This window comes from Zonotrichia leucophrys, chromosome 2 (assembly GCF_028769735.1).
Source record: "Zonotrichia leucophrys gambelii isolate GWCS_2022_RI chromosome 2, RI_Zleu_2.0, whole genome shotgun sequence".
Lineage (NCBI taxonomy): Eukaryota > Metazoa > Chordata > Aves > Passeriformes > Passerellidae > Zonotrichia > Zonotrichia leucophrys.
Genome location: NC_088171.1, coordinates 132,231,422 through 132,252,897, shown reverse-complemented (window position 1 = coordinate 132,252,897; position 21,476 = coordinate 132,231,422). Strand labels below are relative to the sequence as shown.

Here is a 21,476-nt window from a genome sequence, read left to right as displayed (position 1 = left end):
CTTTACTGATATCAAGTGATAAGAGGTATCAGACAGACCTGTAACCATGTTCTAGAAAGCTGAAGGAACCACATTATGAAAAATGAAGCTTAAGTATGCAAAGCATCCCAATCTTACAGACGAATGTAGTCAGTAGACATTAACATTCCAGAGAAGATAGAGAAAATATATTCAAAGCTGTATGCAAATAATAAGTACAGCTGATATTATCAGAAATATCTGTTTAGAGACATGGGGTGAGCACATTAACCACGTTTTGAAATACAGTTACAATTTGTCCTCACTGTTAGCTCAAAGATAGTATCTGCCCATGACTTCTGGCGGAGTTCCTCTCGTCAGATGCATTAGCAGATGTTAGCCATGGATGAAGAACAAGGTACTCTTGAACCAAAAACCAACCTAACAGGTAACAGAAAAACCTCTTTATCCATTCTTTCTGTTCACCTACATCCGGTTCAAACAATGAAATCTCAGTCCCGCTGGAATGCAGCGTCTAAGTGCTCAGGTGAAAGAGCTGTTCATTTCCACACACAAAACACTGAGCCCAAAGGGCAAAACACAGCAACATTCTCCTAGGTTAAAAGTACCAACAGAAAGTAAGCTGTAAACTCAGACAATAAACATAAATTAAATTATGTTTGCTGCATACAAATAAAATAAATATATGTTAAATCCTTAAATTGAAGGCAACATGAGTAAAACCCTCAGTTCTTGCCAATCCCGCTCACTACTAAGTATAGTTTAGGGATCTGCCTGTCCACTGTTTCTTCAAATGCAAATTATTTGTATTTTCTTGTTATTGCTAATAGAACCTCAGAATGTCATGAGGACAAGTAGTAAAGAGCCTGCACACTTAGCTGAATTCTTTGGAAGCATGTGAGAAAAAGTATTACTGACAATGTCAAATAAATCACCTCCCTCCCAAAGATCCATTGTGTGAACAAGTATTATATTCTGAATACAAAACAAAGGTACCAAAGAGATTGCCATGTTCATTCCTCTTATAAAGAAGCAAATACCAATTCTTAAAGGAGTAATAAAGTTCATTTTCCTACAAAGAAACATGTAACATTATTTTCCAGTATTCAGAACTTAGAATCACAAGTCATAAACTGCCCAAGGAACATGCTCAAAATCTTACAGTTCAAACACTCCTAAAATTACAACACATACATAGGTTTCATTCAACTTTTGCTACAAACTTATTTAATGTCTCTGGAAATACCTCATCTCACAGAATTTCAGAGTCCCTTGCACTTCACTTTCATTAATGATGTTTTAGTGCAGAGAGTTTTTTTAAAGATGCGTAAAAAAAACAAATATCTTTTAAGTCAGATATGCTCTATTTTTAAGATTGATTCCATCTAATAAAATCCTTGTCTGCTCTAAGAAATGGACACCACGTGTCAGATAACTGAGTTTTGTTGGGTTTTTTTTGTTGTTTTTTTTGTTTGAAAGAATGTACAGCATTTTCAGGGGCTGGGTTTCAGAAAGATTAGGTCTGTGAACAGTGCAGTTGTCCAATGGCTCACAGGTGTTTCCAAAGAATTTCAATGGAACCTAGGGTATTTATTTACACATTCCACTGCTGCACTGGAAACCCAAACACAGCAGCTTTGAGTGTGATATATAACTATCAAACTGTTTGTCATCTGCATTAAATGATATTGAGACCAAAATAATGCATACACACAGACTTTTTCAATCTTAAAATTATTTTAATGCCCTTTTAACAGAGAAGTATGAGGCTCCAGAGACTGACAGTCAAATATAATTCCATTATAATATTAATAATAATAAAAGCCCCCAACTGATTGTGGCTTTTACAACTGGTTTCCATTACTTCTGAGTTTCATACCAAAGCCAGCTTTGACAAAACAATTTAACTTCACACTACAAAGAAGGTTATGATTTACATAATCAATGTAATCGCTACATTAGCTGTAATGAATAGCAGACAAAAGTGACATAAAGGGCAAAAAGTGTCTTGGAAAGTCTAAGTTATTAAAAAATTACTTAGGATTTAAGGAAGACTCAATACAGGTTTGTTTTCTCACTACAGTGTTCTCCTCAACAGTGAACCTGAAGACAATAACTAACATAGACATTGGACTTCCTTCTTTTATAGCACATTTCATGGCAGCTTTTCAAAGGCTTGCAGGGTTAGCCTCATTCTGCATGCATAGAAAGGCTTTTGGCACAAAATGCCTTGTTCAGAAAGGCAACAGCACATCAACAGAAGCAGCTCACCCAGTTTCACTCCACAACTTTTTGGTTATTTTTCTAAAGTCATCACAGAGGACCCATATCAGCTGCACCCAGAATTCATGATATGGAAAAGACATTTAGTATCTTTTCTACTTCATAACATTTTTTCTGGAATGACTGCTGATTTCACAGATTATTCTGGAATTAAATCCACTATTTATCTTTTAAGTGCACTGCTAAGCAGAACTAGCAGATATAAATTCTTGTAGATGTACCTATAGGGAAGCATTACCCCTCAATATGTCCCATAGACACCGAAAATTTTCTTGAAGTCCAGGCATCAACTGGAAGTTTCACCATGCAGCAGATAAACACAAAAGCCATAAGACAAAGACATACAGAGAAACTGAATTTCCCCACATTAGCTCTGCCAAACAGAGTGCATACACTCTGGGTCACAAACCATGCAGGGTATCACATTCCCATTTTCTAGGACTGAAATCCAGAACAGTCCATGGGAAAGGCTTTCCAAAGCACCTTGGAGAATGGAGAGGGTTGCTGCCTACCAGGGCCTGGAATTTGTGCAATCCCCAGATGCTAGAAAGGGCTTTGATGGAGAAAAAGAGAATCAAAAACTACACAGACATGCGGAAGGGACAGACAAAGATGGTTCAGGCAGGAACAAGCATGTAGCAATAAAAGGGAAAAGGCGGCCACTTTCAAACAGCTGAAGGTCAGTAAGCTTCCTCAGCAATGCACTACATCCTCCTGCCAGACCAAGTCCCATCTTCCTACTAAACTACATTTCTAAATATTTCCCCAGGTGCAAGCTGGAGTTGGACAGGTTACAGGGCTCAGGTACCTGCTATGTCAGCCAGCAGAGAGGCCAGAGACCAAGTGCACTGCCTGGACACACTGTGTGAGATTACTAACAAACACCAACGTGGACTAGCTGGCAAGTAGGATAAGAGGCTTGGAAGCCAAATACTGGAGCAGCCACAAGTCTGGACCAGATATTGGAGAGACCAGAGGGTTTGAGACTTGACTACTGAAGGGACCAAAAAGTCCAAGCAAGTTACTCAAGAGACCAGGACACACTGGGGGTTGGCTCCTGGTAAGTTCAGCAACCAGCCAGAAATGTCTGTACGTGTGCATGTCTTGGGCACAAGGCAACTGGGAGATCACTGAATCCAGGAGCCCACCACTAAGTAGACCAAGTAGCTAAGACAAGTCACTGTGGGACCCACAGTGTTCTTGTACCTGTGGGAGTGCAGGTCTGTGTACCAGGAGCTGGACTGGGAGCTGTGGGCCTCTGTGGCTGATGTCCCCACAGCTGGGGCATACAACAAATCAAGGAGGCAGCTACTGAACAGAGGCAGTGCATAAGGTCAGTTACTGCAGGGATCTAAATTCTCTGTGTGCATGTATATTTACATATAAATCCATTCATTTGTTTTTCCACAAACAGGCTTTCACCCAAGCAGTCAGAGAAGGGAAGGGATGTGTCCATGGGCACTGTCTGTGCTTGCCTGAGTGCTGTGTTCCATATCTGTGCTGGCCTATGTGACCACTCGTGTATGTGTATATAGGACATATGTGTGCCTGTTGGGAACAATTCCCTTCTGGGAATTAGCCTCACTATTGGCTGGACCTTGGGACACAGAGCTATGCCAGTTTTGCTTCAATGAGGCTTCAAGATTTAAGAGGTCTTATTATAAACAAAATAAAATGCAGCTGTTAAAGCCTTCCAATAATTCAAGGTGATAAGCGGCCCTGAAATGCTCTTTTAAAACTTCACTCACTACACAAAGTGTTATTAATTAAATGAACCTTAAACTATTATTATGAGTGTAATTAATTACAAAGATACAATAGTGAAATAACTGTAAGACAGGTGTTTTAAATGCCTGAGCTGGCTCCAAAAGGAGCAGTTTTCATCCATCAGTGTTAGTAATCCAGTTCAAGTGCCAGGCTTTCAAGATGTACTTGGCTCCTGAGGTCATACACTTGCATTCACACAACACAGAACTGTGCTGCATCTGTGGTCAGGGCACACCAAGACTGGGAAATGAAGACACTCAACCCCACAATGTTGTTCAGGTCCATCCAAGTGCACTTACTATAGTTCAGACACTTCAGTGTCTTTGCAGAGCTTTCTACCCTGGTTTGTCAGAGGCATTCATTACCAGGGCACAGCTGATGAAGTGCACACCCACAAATGAGCAAAGCCAGTTCTGCTCTGTGGCTAAAGTTGGCTTAAACCTTAAGTGCCCACTGGAGACACTGAAGAAAAGAAAACCTCATTAATTCTGAAAAAAACCTGAATCCATTCAGAATTGTTAGCTTTCTCTGCATGAGGTCAGCAAGGTCTCCAACACTTCCCCACTATTTAAGGTATTACAATTCTTGTATTGCACCAACTGTAGATTAGAGTGAGTTGACTAAAAGGCTGTTCAGGAAGACACAAACCTGAATAGCAGCACTACCAAATGGCTTCCAAAACACCTTGGCTCTTTCCTTTTTTATTAAAAAATTTGTTTAACACTTGTTTCCTTCACTCTAGCCAGTATAACACCAAATAATGCCACCATCGCACAATGATTATAATAGTACTTTACAAGAGTTTAGTATATCCAGTCTATCATTCATAAGCTTTAAAATTCTGTTATGGTACATGGTAGTGAAAAAGAAAGAGCATCTTACCAGCTTTGGGCACATTTAGTGTTTTCTTTTCTGCCTTGCTACACTTGTTAATGCTGAAACATGCTTTTGTCTTTACTTTTCCAGTTGACTCCACAGACTGTGTAGAATTTTCATTTTGATTCTTGATATTTATTTTAGACAGCAATGAAGCACCTCCCTCTTTGTCATCTATCTGCAAAAGAGAAATAAGTTCACAATAGCATTTCCTGCATGCAGGTGAAGAGAAATAGAGAAAAGAGCAACAAGAAGGGATTTCAAGACATATTAACTGTCATTATCAAATTGTTATATAAATATGTCCATCTCTGCAAAACTATATGTATCACAACATGTGTGTGCACACAGTACCAAACACTTGTGTAAATAGTTTATGAATTTAGTTTAATACAAGTGTTCTGTAGATAAATAAAAATTGTGCTGCTTTTCTGTGTCAATATTAAAGGTTTCAGAGAAAGTCCCTTTGCAGCAGAACTGCAACTCAGCATATTGAGACTTTATGACAAGTATCCTGGCTTTTTAACTGCTTTTACAAAAATCCAATAAAGCCCCTGCCAAGAAGCAATCCCCACCTCATTTACACTTGAGAATTGCATTTGGACTCAATACTGATTAATTTTACTTATTTGAAAAACATTTTTCTGCAACCACTCCACAGTGAGAGAAGCCTAACCTGAGAAGCAAGGTCAAAGGTACTTACAGCAAAGCTGTCAACATTTGTTTTAAATAGATTTTTTTAAGCAGAGATTGTTTGTGGTGAGCTCAGACGTTATCTTTTAATCATAGCACTGTACAAAATACTTTTTAGTGCAGTGTTCAGTTTACCTCCTTTAACTTAATTTCTTGGTCCATCTCCTTAGTTTCATTCTTGAGACAAACAGCAGTGCATTTTCCTGGTGGTGTAAACCTTGGCTTTTTGCCAGCATTTCCTAGGACTTGACTGGGAGCTGCAGATCGTCTCATATTCAGCTGTACTGCTCTGCAGGGTGGACAGGAAGGAAGAAAGCAGATAAAGACAACTGTAGTCAGGATAGGCTCTAAATATAAAAATATATCCAGAGATGACAACAAAAGCACTATTTCAAAATATAAAGGAGCATACAAGATCTTCAAATAACAATATTAACTCACAAGCGTAATAACATTTAATAAAAAGTAGTATTGTTGCAATGCTTTGTTGAACTACTAAGAAAGATCAACTACAGCAAATTCTGCAGCTGAGCCCCTCCAATTTCATTTAAAAAGCCACTAATGCAGTTCCCAATAGCAATAAATGCTCTAGAGATGCACAATATAGGGCTACTTAGCAAACTTACACCAGTTTACGAAAAGAAAGACAGTTTAAAGCACAATGAACAATGAATTAGTGCACAATGAATCCTAAAGGTATATCTCATACCTGGGACCAGCATTTTGCATTAAACAATCAATTACATTGGTCACTCAGGTTCACCATAATAAGATTAACATTCAGGAGAAAATTATCACTGAATTACAGTGGATATTATTGCTCCATGTTATGTCCACTTGAGCAGTGGAAGGAATGTATTATAGATTTTCCTTCAAAATATAACTATTATTCCCCTGAGCAACCATAGGGCAAAACCAAACATATGTCAGTGTTAATATGACAAAGTTTACTTTGCAACCAATAGAAAAACCAGTTATAGTCTTAATCCTTCAAAGCAGTAGACAGAAATCAAACAAAAGAAGGAAACTCCAACAGAAAGACACAGCAGCCAAAATGAAGAAGGCAAGCACAACTTACACTGCAGTTATAGGTTTAATTCCCCATTTACATGTTTATTTTAAATTATCCCCCCAACTACTGGGTTAAAAATAAACCATAATACAGATTGCAGAATCAAACTTCTGTACCATCTGAAAAGCATGTTTGCATCCTGCTGCAGCAGACTGTGTGGTTCTGCACCTTTTTTGGTGCTACTCTGCACTCCAGTGGCTTCCTGGGGCACAACCACCGTTGTTCCCAGGGTTTGCACTGAAGCAGTGACAGAGCACTGCCAAAACACTTTGCAAACATGCCGAGACTGCGAGCAGGAGTACTGCTCTCCCCAGAGCTGCACAATTAGCATATATATGATGCTGTTACTAGACATAAATCTCAGGGGCAAAATGGTCTCAACTCCTGTCACTTCCACTGTAGCTGTTATTAAAAATACAAGGAAAGAAGCCTCTGTGTGTACAGCAGTTCACTCAAGTTGGGCTTACCTGACAACAGTGATAGCAAATGAGTTTTAGTTAACCCTATGCACTAAGGGAGTAGCTTGGTTATTATAACAGGAGTATCTGTAGTGTGAAAAGTCACACTAGGTGTGTGTGCAAAGGTGTCAAGAACCTTCAGGGGGAGCAGACTGCAAGTGCCAGTGCTCAGCAGAGCCAGCTTCAGCTGCCACAGGAATCTGAGCAAGCTCTCTACCCAACCCTACACTGCAGAGTGACACTTGGGAAGACAGCACAGGACACCCCAGGGCTCTGCATGAAGACGGTGCATGGCGTGGCTGCAGTGCTACACTAACCATGCCCACTGCACTTGAGGTTCTGTGGGACAGAGAAGCTGCACAATTCATAAATTGCACATATCTATGATTAAAGTGTTCTGCTTTTTAAATCCACTTGACCACTGCACTGTCATTTGGTCTAAAACCAAAAAAACAAACTCATTAGAAGATCTGAAAATTACTAAGACATTTGAAGACACCATCCTTGATAACTCAGTAACTTCACTATTACCAGTATCACTTACTTGCAACTACAAAGACCTTTATAGGTTTGTGGGTTTTAAAATTAAACACTGCATCCAGAAATACATTTTTATTTTAAAATACAAGCTTTCATAAAATATAGTAAAAATATGTTAAAAAATAATGACAAAAATGTTTACATTTTGTTCCTTTATACTATTACCCAACAGGAATAGAACATCAGGGATGTACAGTAAACCACTGAACGCCAGGTCTTTCAGATAAGATCAGAGTGAGTGTAGCAAGGCAAGGAACAGCTCCAGACTACAACAAAATGAAAGAATATGCAAATATGCCCTTTCCTCAGAGACAGCACCGATACACCAGGGCACATTGCACCTGCCTTGCTGTTATGTCTGGCAGGGAGGCAGCTGCAAGCCATGCAGAAAGCACTGCTCCTGGCTGCTCTCAGCAACCATGCCTGAGCACACCCGGCTCACCACGAAACCACAGCCCAAACCGCCTCACGGCTGCCCCTGCTGTGTCAGGCACTGAATCCGCTTCAGTACTTTGGTCCTAAAGGTACATTTGTAGCTGCACTGAAAATTAAATATACATACAAAGACTGTTTCAAGATTTTACACATCCAGCTCAACACGGTGTGCACGGAGCTCTGCTGAAGGCAGCCGCAATGCCCATCTCAGCCCAAAATTAACAGCTGCTCCTGCAGTGTTTGAAGAGGCACCGCCGGCACAGATGCAAAGGCAGAACAGGGGCTGTGGGCAACTGCAGTGTGACACAGCACCGGCTTTACTCAGTTAATTTGCAGGCAGCGAGTGCACAGTCTTGAACATCAACATTACTGAAAAATCGCTTCAGATCAGGAGCAGCGGTAAGGAACTTTTACAAGAGCATGTAGTGAAAGGACAAGGGGGGATGGCTTCAAACTGAGGGAGCGGGTTTAGATCAGATGTAAGGTAGAAATTCTTCACTCTGAGGATGGTGAGGCACTGGAACGGGTTGCCCAGAGAACTTGTGGATGCCCCATCGCTGAGGGCCAGCTTGAATGAAGCTCTGAGCAACCTGGTCTAGTGAAAGATGTCCGTGCCCACGGCAGAGGGGTTGGAGCTAGAGCATTTGTAGGGTCTTTCCCAGGGTCGTTTCCACCGAGCCCCCCGCCCGTACGGCCCGTGCCGCCCGTACCTGCGCTCCGGTCCCGCCTCCGCGCTCAATTGTCCCGCCGCGCTCTCCCGGCAGCCCCACCGGCCGTACCGCGCGTGCGCGCTGCGCAGCCTTCCCTTCCCGCCGGGCGCGCGTGCGCCGGAGCCGCGCTGCGGGACGGGACCCGGGACAGACAGACGTTGTCGTGCGCATGCGCAGTGCCGGCCTGCGGGGTCTGTGCCACACACAGCATGGCGGAGCGGCCGCCCGCCGCGCCGCCGTCAAGCGAGAGCGGCCGTAAAGGGAGGCTGGGCTGCGCGGCGGCGAGCGGCGGCGGGTGGGGTGAGTGGCGGGGCCGCGGCCCCGAGGGGGCCGGGGGCAGCGGGGCCTGGTGGGGCCGGGCCCGGGGCGGGAGGCGCCGCGCGGGGTTTGTGCTCAGCGGTTGTCAGGGCCTGTGCCGGGCCGGCGGCGGCATCCCCGGCGTATATGGAAGGGAGCGGGAAGGGCGTGTGCAGCTGTAAGGGTGTTCGCCGCTGCCCGAGGCAGCGCAGGTGCTCTGTCTTGGTGTCGGGTCGCTCCTCCAGGTGTTTCCCGGCCAGCTGTGTGCTCTGTGACCGGGATCGTTGTCCGTCCCTGAAGCGCCTTCCCGGGCCGAACCGGGAGGCCTTTCCCCTGTTAGCTGTACCGAAATCCGGGGGGAAAGAGCTCCTCTGACCCTGGGCTTGGCTCGGGGCCGCAGAACCCGGCCCTGCATCTGTGACCGAAGGTGGGCACAGAATTAATTAGGTTGGAAAAGACCTCTAGGATCACCAAGCCCATTCCAATGGCTGACCACCCTTTCTGTGAAAAAATTCTTCCTGCTGTCCAACCTGAATCCCAGCCCTCGGCACAGCCTGAGGCGCTGGCCTCTCATCCTGTCACTGGCTGCCTGGGAGAAGATACCAGCCCTCGCCTAGCTACAGTCTCCTTTCAGGTGACCCATAAAGTCCCCTCTGAGCCTCTTTTTCTCCAGGCTAAACAACCCCCAACTCCCTCAGCCGCACCTCATAGGACTTGTGCTCCAGATCCTTCACCAACTCCATTGCCCTTCTCTGGACTCTGGTCTGTGCCAGGCATGTCATGGATGGCATTGTTCTGAGTAGGCTTTGCAGGACAGCGTGTGTTGTACAAAAATGTTCTTTGACAGAATAGCTATAGTAGTTATGTAGCTCCTGGTACAGGCCTTAAATTGGCTCATAATTTTTATATAAGCTTTTTTTGAAAAAAAAAAAAAATCCGTTGTTTGCATCAGTGTAAGGTGGTGTTGCTGTTCATTTATTCTTACCCTCCTCTGTACCTTTTCTCTTACACAAATGTTCATCCAACTCCCCAGTGTACCAGTCTGGGGAGCTGGGCTGAGGGAGTAGCATCCCTCAGCATCCTTGACTGCTGCTGTCTGTCTTTCTTCCCTTTCTGCCCTGGCTGCAGTTTCTTATGCCTGGTCATGCCCTGCTTACACAGTCCCTAGAGCTTTTGCTGAGCCATGTACAAGAAATTCTAGCCTAACTAATCAAGTCAGGGTATGGTTGTCTGTATGGTGAGTTGCATGGGCCAGTTCAGGTAAAGGGCAAATTAAATGTTCTCACTGATTCAAAGGAGGGGGTGGAGGGAGGTGGGGAGCACATTTATTTGTGGATAGATAGGCTTGGACTACTATAAGAAAACTGCTAAAGTTAATTTTTTTCCCCCAGTTCAGTCTTAAAACAAGTCAGTTACTGAGAGTGATGCATCAAGTGCCTTCCTTGTACAGTCACAGCTGAAGGGGTGAGTCTGCCCCTTTGGGCGCTGATGCTGGCTTGAAGTGGCTTACAGTGTCAGAGTGCCAAAAAACACACTGAAATATTGGGTCTGTATAGCAGAAGTTGTGAAAATAAAGACTGAAGAAATGTGATCTCTCAGTGTCACCTATCCCTGGGCCCTGCATGGACTCTGTTCCTGCAGCATCTCTGAAAATGCTCTCTTAGCCATGCACATCTGTAGTTCTGGCGTGGTTCACTCCAGACTTTCAAACAGTTTTGCTTTGTTTTGTCACATGAAAAAGAAGCATTTTTTAAAAATCTGAAGCTACTGCAGATGCAAAAATGAAGGTCACTAATTTTATTTCAGTGCCCTGACTTTCACAGTGAAATAGCTTTGGTTAGTGCCAGGCATTTAGCATGCTGTGTGATGATGCTGTTGGGAGGTACATCCCACCTGTATTCTCCCTGTTACCATACCCACACCAAATCTCTGTTTGAGGGCAGTGAAGTCTCAGGGCTGGTTTTGGATGTGCATCTGCCTGGCAAACCGTGTGGGATGACAACTGTTGAAAAATCACTTGATACCTCTGAAGTCTGGAGGAGATTTTTGCTTGTCCAGAACTGCAAGGAAAAATAAAACATATGAAACAGTAAGAGGCAAATAGCATGTCAGAGTTTGTGTGCTTTCTCTCCCAAACAAAGAAATCTCTGCACAATGATGCCCTTACAATTTATGCACCCTCCCCTACACGATCTTCACACGGCCCTTGTCATGCAGTGGTGATTTTTGGTCTGGGGTCTTCTAACAGCTTATTGGGCTCTCTCTCCATGTCCATGCAGGCTATTAATGGTTCTTATCTCGAGCTGCAGCTTCTGCTGATGGCCATGAGCTCCTTATCTCCTCCTTTGTGCTGCTCGTGCACCTGCTCCCCGGTAGAGTGTGGGAAACTAAAATAAAGTCCTAGGCTCAGGATAAACATTACTTAGCAACCACTAAAACATCGGTGTGTCGGCAGCATTCTTCTCATTCTAAAGGCAAAGCACAGCTCTGTAGCAGCTACGGGAAAATTGCTAAGGAAATTAACTCAGTTCCAGCCAAAAGCATGTCCAGGCAAAAGTCCACAGCTTTCAGCCTAAGGCTTCCACCAACCCAAGCTACATATGCTAAGCAAGTAGATATAAGCAAACAGCATTCTAAATCACACAGTATTGTTATTAGTAGTAGTATTATAATTCTATGTGACTTACTCTATTTAGAAGTTACTTGCTTAAGCTAAGCAACTGACATCTCTCAACAAAATAATTTCTAGGTGCAATCAAAAAAGTTGTGTGACAATTGGTGAATTGCAGTACAATTGGGAAAATAAGTTTGAGGCCAAATGGAGAAGTGAGAAGTTTCTGGGGATAAGCAGAAGCTGAAAATTATCTCATTTTGTGGTAAAGATACTGGGTAATGTGATCTGTACTGCTAAAGTGCATGACATTCATCATATGCTCTCCCTCTGCTTATCTCTTGACTAAGGTGCATCTCTTGAAGTTGATAAGAAAATAAAACATCTCTGATTATTCAGGTCAGGAAACTTCTACTGGAAGAGGTCTGGGACTTAGTAACAGCTGCTGGCATAGGTCCCAGAGCCATGGCCACAAGGGTTCTAGTGCTGTGTTTTGCTGCTCCAACATGAGTCTTCAAAATGTCCTGAAGAATCCCCCTTGATTGTATTTTTTGCCTCAAAGTTCCCATCCACTCTTCATTTGAACTTCAGTTTGGCTGGAGTTTTATATTATACATCCACATATATTTATATACTGATGCATATGTATATAATATATATATTTTTTGTTGCTGTTGCACTTCATTTCTTGTTAAGCACAAATGAAGTTTTTTAGTTCCCCATTTGATAAAAATACTCTTTCTTGCATTCTGTTAGTCTTCAAACTTGCTAAAATATGCTGAAGAGTGTCTTGAAGACTTGATCCTCAGGGACTAGTAGTGTTTGTGCAAAATGTAGCTCACAGCATCCACAATTCCACTAGAACAGTAGAGTAGAACTCTAGGACAGTAAAAGTGCTTAGTTTTTCTCTTACCTGTCCTTGAAAGTTTTCTAAAAGCAGAATCCTCTGGGATTCACCAAACCAAATCAATGTGTTAGGCTTACAGTTCATATTATCTAATCTGTATATGCAGTTTACATATACAGATTAGATCTAGCATAACTTAAATGGTTCAGTAATGGCATCTTTTATGATGTTTTAAGTGAGCAACTCTAGTTCTGCTACACAGCAATGATATTTGCCAATACAACAAACTTAACTGTAATAGTTTTGCTTTAAAAATGAACTGCCTGTCATGACTGGATTAGAACAGGTCAATAAGGAACTTCTGTCTTTTTCAGGAATATGATTTTATCAGATTTCAGTTGCTGCTTTTCAATAATACTAATTCTGTTATCTTCAGTCTTACAAACAAAACTGGCTTCAAAATTCATCATGAGCAGGGTGTTCAGTTTTTTGATAAATATCTGCATTAGTAGTAATTGAAACAGAGACTGATGATTATTTTCACCCTAACCTAGTCAATTCTCCTGTGTTGAATTGTAGGTTTTCTGCTTTGGAAAACTTGGTTTTAATGGGCTGTTAGGACAGCATCTATTCAGTAGCTGGCTTGTTAGGCATAGGACTCAGTAACTTAGGAAACACTACTGAGCCTTACTCTTTGTAATTTTTCTCATAGGCATAATAAAGCAGTGAAGAGAAACTGAAGGAAGCATTACATGCCTTACTGGTCAGAAAACTGTTTCTGAAGTATTTGGGCAAACTACATATATATGTAGTAAAATCTACAAAGGTAAGATATCTTCCTTTTCTATTTTATTTAGAAAATCTCATAACTAATGAAAACCTCTTTCATGAGTCTCAGTGGGTTTACAAAAGTAACTTTATATGTCAAGGAGCAATGTGGAGCCTAAAACTTATTCTTTTAAGCAAGTTCTGTGGAGTCTTGCCAAATTTCACGAGGTTTTTCATTATAGGATTTAGATGAAGGCAGATTGCCCATTAGCTCTTCTTCACAAAGCTTTCAAATCCATTCAAAAGCTTCTCAGTTTTATAAAATAGATCATGTAGGAAAAGACAGTAGCTCTTCATGATTTCAGGGTTAGCTGCAGTTTTGATTTCTTTTACTTCCTGAATATTAAGTATGTCGTTAAGCATGTGGAGATTTCATGCTGTTCCTCTGAAATGGAGGGCTACAGTGGCTAGAGAGTCTTTTTTTCAGTATGAAAACAACATCTTTAGTGTTGTGCAGTTCATGAATCCAGGATTTGCTAGCTGAAAGTGCCACAGCTATTGTTGGTAAGAACACAATTTTGTAAGTTTGTTAGGCATTATATGAAAGATGTTAAAATGGAAAGCAAACATTTGCTTTTGAACTTGTGTGATGTTTCTGCTTCAGGTAGAATTCATGTTAAAAAAAAGCTGTATGTTTCAGAGTGGCTGCTACAGTTATGTTCAATAACAGCATTCAGAAGAAGTGCAGCTCCACTGTGTCAAAGTCTTTGCTTTCAGAGTTCAGAATTTCTTGATAGAAAATTGTGATTCTGACATCCAGCAGTACAATTCTCAAATTCCCTTGAATCTGAAAGTCTCTAAAGTGTGTAAATGTTTGTTTGCATTCACACATTCACTTCTTTATTCACTGTATGGTCTCCATGTTTTAGAATTGCTGTCAGGCCTCTTTGTGGATCTACCCATAGAGATTCAGCCCAAAGATTGCTTTATTTCTGTGTGCTTGGGGTTTTTGAGCAGGTTGAAGGTGTGGGGAGCATGGGTTACGACATTGAGCGCTTCGTGGGCTATGTCAATGAGGGGCTGCTGTGCTCCATCTGCCGAGATGTGTTGGAGGACCCGCTGCAGGCTCCCTGCGAGCACGCTTTCTGCACTGCCTGCATCCATGGCTGGCTTGTTCATCACAGCAACTGCCCTGAGGACAGACAAGTCATTGATGTGTCTTTGCTACGACCTCTCTATAGGTACCCAGTAATCTTGCTGTGTGTTGAAATTACATGAATTTAGGATTTTTCAGTTTTGCTTGCACAGCTTCATCTCCTGTCAATACTGTTGCTCAGGCTGTCTTTATCCAGTATGCCTGTGGCAGACACCAACTGCTTACAGGAAAGCATTAGCATTTTCTATTTATTATAACTGTTAGGGTGTTAGGATTTCAAAGCTGAAAGGACACTTAGTTTGTTCTCTACCTTTTTATATCTTGAATGTTGATTCCAGATGCCTGTCTGGATATTATTCTGAATGTCCTTTACAGCACCAAAATTTTTCCATACTTGATTTCAGAGAAAGCAAGCAAAGCGACTCTTGATGGCAGTCACTACACACTCTGTATCTCTTTTCTTTTCAGACTTAGTTAGGTGCTGTAGTGGTGTTTCTAATTAACAATTCCTGGAGATATTAACCAAATTTATGACCTTCAAATCCTTTTTAAAAAAGATCTTTAGACATAGGAATGTCTGTTGTGAACCACCTTGTTGTGTAAAGTGGGCTGTTCTCACTAGTGCCTTCTATAACTGGTCAGGCAGTTGGACCATATGATTGTTGTTGGTCTTCCCCAAACAAGCTGTTCTATTTTAAACTGTAATTCCTGCTACTGTCAGAACAAAACAGTTTCAACAGTAGATGCTGCCTGCTGGTTAACATCTGCATTATCTAATCTTGCTCAGATTAGCAGTTATGTATATATAGTCTCCGGCTACAGTAAATTTAACATTGTTAGTACTCATAACATAATTTTTCATTCAGGAGATTTTACTATCTGGAAGTTAGCTATAGTGTAGACAGAGTACTAGAGTTTAATTTTTAGATTGTTTTGTCTGTACCCACTGTAGTCCTTTAGGCTGGCGTGTTTAGAAACACAGAACTTAAATAGCAAATGAGTAGCCCTGGTGTTTGTTATTGATAATATCTGCTGAGCCAGTGAAAGGTCACAATTAAAAATTATTCAAAAGTAAAGATTTCATTTGCACATTTAAATTTGGAGACTGAATATTTCATTCTTTCTTTCAAGCTGTTTTTTCTTGATATGGTCACTTGAATTCTTAAGAAAGTAAATAAAATCAGCTAGTTACTCACAATTTTTCCTAATGGAGATTAGAATCTTGCTTTCTTTTCCCAAAAGTTGAAAATAGAAATTTTTCAATAATGTTCCCAGGTTTAAGAACAAATTCTTTTCTTTGCATGTAGATATATGAAAAATGATTTAAACCGTCTTCAGCTACATTGCAGAAACAGAGAGTATGGCTGTGAAATGGTTTGTTCTCTGGAGTCTATAGACAGGCATGAAAGGGAGTGTGAGTACAGTCAGATACCCTGCTCCAATGCTGGTGAGTAACATTCAAAGTTGAATCCTTTATATTAAACAAACACGTTTGTCATCTTCCTGTCAACAGAACTGCAATAATGGCCATTATTTCCTAACAGAAATTCAAAGCTTTGGCACGATCTGCCCTACAGCAGTGTTTTTGAACAAAATATAGTACCAGTTTATGGCAGTCATGATGATTAGCAACTGTTTCTTATGCAAAAACTAACCAAAATGAATATGATGAACTTCAAATGTATGAAAATGTAGTAGTGCATTAGTTTTGTTTTCTGTCAAATTATGAGTTTGGTTTCCAATTCTGACTGCATGTTTTGATGTTTGAATGAATGCAGTAGCCCCTGCAGAAGACCTGGGGATCATAATTTATTTATAAAATACCTGATTGCCTGATGCATGTGAAGCTGTCAGCTCTGTGACATAGCATCAACAAGAACATATCTTGGAAGTAAGAATTACTCTAAGCTAAATTCTAGTTAGAATTGTTCACATTGAGATTTTTATTTAAAGCAAGACTACACCTCCTGAGAAAGAAACATACCTCTAAAAAGGAACATACTGTTAAAATTTCCCAGTTGAATTCATTTGAAATGTTGTCTGTTCCTAGATAAAGATAAAATCTAATTAATGATGCTAAGGGCTGCCATTGTAATTAATTATGAGATGATGAAGGTACTAGAATTGCTCTGCTAGAAGTTATAATTTTTCTCTTATAATTTTAAAAGTTATTATAAGTGACTTATGCAGATAATTGATTCACCTGTTCTACTTCCTACAGAAACAGTAGTGTTTTACAGATTTATGTATTTTACTGTGTTTTACAGATTTATGTTTTTACACTGCACTGGTGTTTGGGGTGTGAAGGCTCTTACATTGCTCCAACTCTTCTCCAAAAATACATGGAGTGTATTTTGAGTACCTCAATTACAAATCATTACATTTATTAGTAAAGCTCTTCTAGAGAACTCAATTGTCATTTTCTGGCTTGGTTTATTGGGAAGTTTCAATACTCCATTGCTTCAGTTTTCTTAAGTTGATATTCTCTTTGCATCAATGCATTATTCTCTTTGAATTAAATGCAAGTGTGTACTTCATCAAAGTCAGTCTCAGTAATTAAACTACAAACTTCCTAAGTTTGACTTCATAAGTTGAGACTACAAACTTCAAATTTAGAGAGCTGGATATAGCAATAATTTATATAGTGCTTATTTTTGATTCTTTACACTTTACTTTTAATCACTACAGAACTGCAAAGTTTGTATCCCAGAATTTCTGTGGAAATATTTCTATCTTTGTATGAGTTATTAAATGTTCATAAATAAATGTTCTAACTTATTATGGTCTAGTACATTAGCAACAAGACCCAACAAATTGTTTGGAAAACAAGTTTACGTTCCATCTCATCCACATCTCTCTTTACTACTTCTTTGATAGCATAATATTTTTTTACTCATGTGTGTTCTTTATAAATTCCAGTCATTGCAATCTATGATGGTAGCACAGGCAAGCTGCTAGTGTCGTAGCTTGGCATCAGGATTGTCATTACTGAAGTTGATTTAATACCGGACCAGCAGTAGAAAACTTTACAGAAAATACAGAAAATACCTCCTTGCAGCCTTTCAGTGTTCTCAGTTAATGGATAAGTATCTTAGTGAGCGTTGTATGATTAGCTATGGATGTGTAACTGTCGTATTTCATGTCCTAAGGAAGTCACTTCTCTCAGCTTCCTTTCTGGAGTGATTTTGTTTGGAATGACTGAGAGTGCTTTTGTTGTAGATGCTGTCTTGCCTTGCTCCCCCTGCTCAGGTTGCACGGTGCAGATCGAGCGGCGTAACCTGGACGGGCACCTGGCGGTGTGCGAGTACCGGAGCCGCGAGTGCCCCAACGGCTGCGGCTTCACCATCCTCAGCGCCGAGGACACGCAGCACAACTGTGTGGCAGAGCTGAGGACTGAGCTGGAGCTGCTTCGGTACAGAGCTTCTCTTTCTCTGGGCTGGGCTGGACTGGGCTGAAAGTCACTGCATGAAGCACTTTGAAATACTAGCACTGCATTCTGCTAGGTGTTAAAGGGGCCATTGATTACTTGATGCTAACGGGCCAGAACTTTATCATGTGTCAGCATGGACTTTAAATTCTTGCTGGTTTGATTCTTTTGTTGTTGGGTGTTTTTTTCCAAGTTACCATAAATCTTAAAATACCATTGCTTGCAGTTGAACAGAATTGCAAGCTTACTATTTAAAATGACAAAAAACCTAAGAAAATGGAAGCTGGCAATTTAATTTTTCCATTGGTCTCTTATACAGATGAAGCCACATTATTTAAGAATTGTATTTAGTTAATGTTTTTACAGATTGAGAAGATAAAAATCTGTAAGTATTTTGGCAAGTACAGGTAGATTCAACCACTGAAGGTCTAATTATGATTTTTTTTTTAAGTTCTGGTAGATAAACAGTCAGTGAATATGACTCTTCTTACCAGCATCATTGTTTTCCTCTTACGTAGGTTTCTGTAGCTTTCCCTTTGTACTATATTCCAGTTGTACTTTGGTTTTTTCCCCCACTCATGCTCCTTCCCATTTGTATCTTTCAGCTCCTAAGTGTTGTGCTTTTGAACACTGCTGTTAAGTCAGGCTCAAATATGGTTTAAATGCATTGAGACACAAGTGATTCTGCTGCCTGCTTTCTGAGCTCAAAAGGTTAATGTAGTGCCATCTGGTTTTGGCTGTGGAGCTGTGTGAGTGACTAGGCTGTAACAGTTTACTGCATACTGTCATTTAGTGTCCACCATAAAACTGAACAAGGTTACACACAGAACCATGGAATCATTTAGATTGAAAAAGAGCTTTAAGATCATTGGGTCCAGCAGTTAATCCAGTGCTGCCAGGCCCACCACTAAACTGTGTCTGTACGTGCCTACCATGTCCACACACACAGGCTGTCTCACTTCCTTACATGTTTAGCAGTACTATAGGATTCAGACTTTTTATCTTGGCTGCTTCTTATTTCATAACACTCAGCAAGCACATACTGTAGGCAAACACCAGAAAATCACTTAAAGTCATAAATACACCTTCTTGAGCTCTGGGAATATTTTATTTGAGGAGTATGATTTGACTGTCCCTCTATAGGCTCCTCATGGGCACTTTAATGCCCCTGGGCACAATGCACTTCTTTATGCTGTTTTTCTTATTAAATTAATAAATCATACCTCTACGGAGGCATCCTGTAGAGCTTGATGGGAATCAGTTCAGTCTGCTTGGCTGCAAGAAGGCTTTCTGGATTTTGAAGATCATTCTTTTCTCTGCTTACAAGACTTAACTAGGAGAAATAAACTTTTTAGGTCAGAAATGATCTGCAGAGTGGAGGAGGCAAAACATGAGATGGAGTCGAGGTTAGATTCACAGAGAAGGCATATGGTCCAAAAAGAGAGTATTCTGCAAAATGAAATTGAAGAACTAAAGGTAAATACAGTTTTATTTTTTTTCCTCTCTTAACAGTCTAGCTTTTTGCTTTTCCCAGTTGCAGTTTCTTATTTTGTAAATAAGGTCTCATACAGAGGAAAATGGCATTAAGTATGGGGAACAAAACCATCAAAGCTTTGCCAGGTTATCTCTGTGGAGAAGCAGGCTGTATTCTGTATTCCTGTGGTTTACTGCTTCAGGTTCACTGGAGCTCACCTGGGTACTCCACCCGTGTTCTGTGCATGCATAACATTGTCAGCAGATCAATCTGAAACTGATTTCAGTGTCTAAATGTAGAGTATGCCTCACAAACTGGATGTAATTAAACATTCAGCTCCATTTTTAATTGCTATCCAAAGTGGCTTAGTCCAGAGCTGACACAGAGCCCTACTGCCAAGAGTGGTATTTGCACTGTGATCAGAAGGTTGGAAAGGTTCACAGTAAACTTCATCAAGTAACAAGCAAGGCTGTCTTATCCTTTTATTCATCCTCTTTTTATTATATCACAGAAAAATTATTTTTAAAGCAATCGTTTTTAAAGCTTTTAAAAAGTTTTAAAAAATTTATAGTTCACAGTTTTATTTTTACTGGATTTGTTGTTAAATCCTTGAAGAATGTATCTGAACAGAACCACAACCATATTTTGTTTGGATTCTTGAAACAGAAAATAAAAGCAGCATGTAGGTAAATTGGCTGTTTCTTATCATACTTCATGAGAAACAAAATATGCAAACAAACTGTTGTCGTAAAACATATTGGAATCTTTAGAACAAGACCATCCCACAAGGTGAATGCTGGATTGTGTCTCAAATTGTTTACATTTGTTGCACTATCCAAAAAAAAATTGTGGTGGTTTTTATTCTGAAGACTCCATCACCCAACACGCGCAGCCAGCTCGACTTCATTGCAGCATCATTAGAAGAGAGTTTGTTTCTTGCAGTAAACTTGTGTTTTATTTCAGAGTCAGATGTCACGGCTGATGTCAGATGTGCGGTCTCTGATGGCTGCGGAGAGGCAGCACCGCCAAGAGCTGGAGCAGGCAGAGCTGGAAAAGCGGGAGTTAATGGAGCTGCTGAAGGGGCTGCAGAAGGACTGCAGATTGACCACTACAGAGGGAAGCAGGAAGTCAAATTTCCGTCCTTTGACACGACTAGAGAGTGTGAAAAGAAAACCTAGGGAAGTTACTGTTATCTAAATAGTACTAAGCTCAAAAAGCATTTTCTTCAAATACTGGCTTCTGGCAAACTACTTTCTTTGAATGATTGGCAAACTTTATATAATTTCTGATTTACTTCGGGTTTTTTTAAGTCTAAATTAGAACTGTATTTCCTTTGGGGCCATAAAAACAAGCAGAAGATTTTTTCCCCGAGGGAATACTGGTCATTAAAACCAGTAATTGGAAGACATCATTTTAGCTAATGTTTTTATAGAAAGGGAAAGGAGACTTGTTCTCTCTTTACTGCATCACTTACAGGAATTTTTCAAGACTGAAACTACAGCCTTTTAAAGTCAAAGATACTGAGTATTATGGACCAGGAAGAAAAAGGCATTTCAGTATCTCCTTTTGAAACAAAAAAGCAAATGTGACCATTTGGGATGTACTTAATTTGGGGAAAAGTGAATAGTAGAATTAGTAAGTCAGTAATAGAAATTAATAAGATTTTGTTTGTTTGTGGTCAGTAGAAAGTCTTATTTCAAAGGTGGAAAGCAAGCACTTTAAATTGTAATTCTTCTATGTAACAGCTTTGGGTGAGGTTGACTGTTGTTTTAGAGCTTCTTCTCATTTCTGAGGCTGATAACACACTTAAGAGACTAATACTGAAGCCTGAGGTAGTAGAATAACCTTTAAACAGATGTGTGAATAACTTTGGGTTTGTGGGAATGGATCTGCTTCTTACTTAAAATTTTGAAGCTTTTGTATGTGAAACTATCAGGTATTTCTACAGGATCTTTTAAGCATAAGACCAGTCATTTGGTACTCAATGTCTTTAAAGTATATATAGATACCTCGAGTATCCTTAATTTTCTTGTGGCAGGTTTAAGGCTACTTGATATGCACAAGAGATGAATATTTGCACAGT

General features: G+C 40.5%; 2 protein-coding genes across 5 annotated transcripts in view; one reads left to right on the top strand and one right to left on the bottom strand.

Annotated features, from left to right (window-relative positions):
* Positions 1 to 8,935, bottom strand: part of RAD54B (RAD54 homolog B) — a 63,098-nt gene extending 54,163 nt beyond the window's left edge. For both annotated transcript variants that reach the window (XM_064706495.1, XM_064706496.1), the window contains exons 1-3: positions 8,814 to 8,935; positions 5,734 to 5,887; positions 4,912 to 5,083 (exon numbers count right to left, since the gene is read on the bottom strand). In XM_064706495.1, the coding sequence (XP_064562565.1) occupies positions 4,912 to 5,083; positions 5,734 to 5,871 (310 nt within the window). In that variant the 5' untranslated portion in view covers positions 5,872 to 5,887; positions 8,814 to 8,935. The remainder of the gene's footprint in view (positions 1 to 4,911; positions 5,084 to 5,733; positions 5,888 to 8,813) is intronic.
* Positions 8,936 to 8,973: 38 nt separating this feature from the next.
* On the top strand, positions 8,974 to 20,590 carry LOC135444593 (RING finger protein 151-like). 3 transcript variants are annotated; one of them, XM_064706501.1, is made up of 7 exons: positions 8,974 to 9,113; positions 13,281 to 13,394; positions 14,354 to 14,577; positions 15,800 to 15,939; positions 17,712 to 17,904; positions 19,275 to 19,395; positions 20,357 to 20,590. In XM_064706501.1, exons 3-7 carry the CDS (start codon positions 14,372 to 14,374, stop codon positions 20,588 to 20,590), a joined length of 894 nt encoding a protein of 297 aa, XP_064562571.1. In that variant the 5' UTR covers positions 8,974 to 9,113; positions 13,281 to 13,394; positions 14,354 to 14,371. The 3 variants fall into 3 exon arrangements, with proteins under 3 accessions (XP_064562571.1, XP_064562573.1, XP_064562572.1); XM_064706503.1 differs by having other exon boundaries at positions 8,976 to 9,113; positions 17,742 to 17,904; XM_064706502.1 differs by lacking the exon at positions 8,974 to 9,113 and adding an exon at positions 10,504 to 10,574.
* The last annotated feature ends 886 nt before the right edge of the window (positions 20,591 to 21,476 follow it).

What these genes read in the sequence shown, in the direction of transcription:
- LOC135444593 (XM_064706501.1), top strand. Translation starts at nt 14,372, where the DNA reads ATGGGTTACGACATTGAGCGCTTCGTGGGCTATGTCAATGAGGGGCTG. An exon ending in TTGCTACGACCTCTCTATAG is followed by an intron (nt 14,578 to 15,799) that starts GTACCCAGTAAT and finishes CTTTGCATGTAG; the next exon opens with ATATATGAAAAATGATTTAA. An exon ending in ACTGAGCTGGAGCTGCTTCG is followed by an intron (nt 17,905 to 19,274) that starts GTACAGAGCTTC and finishes TAAACTTTTTAG; the next exon opens with GTCAGAAATGATCTGCAGAG.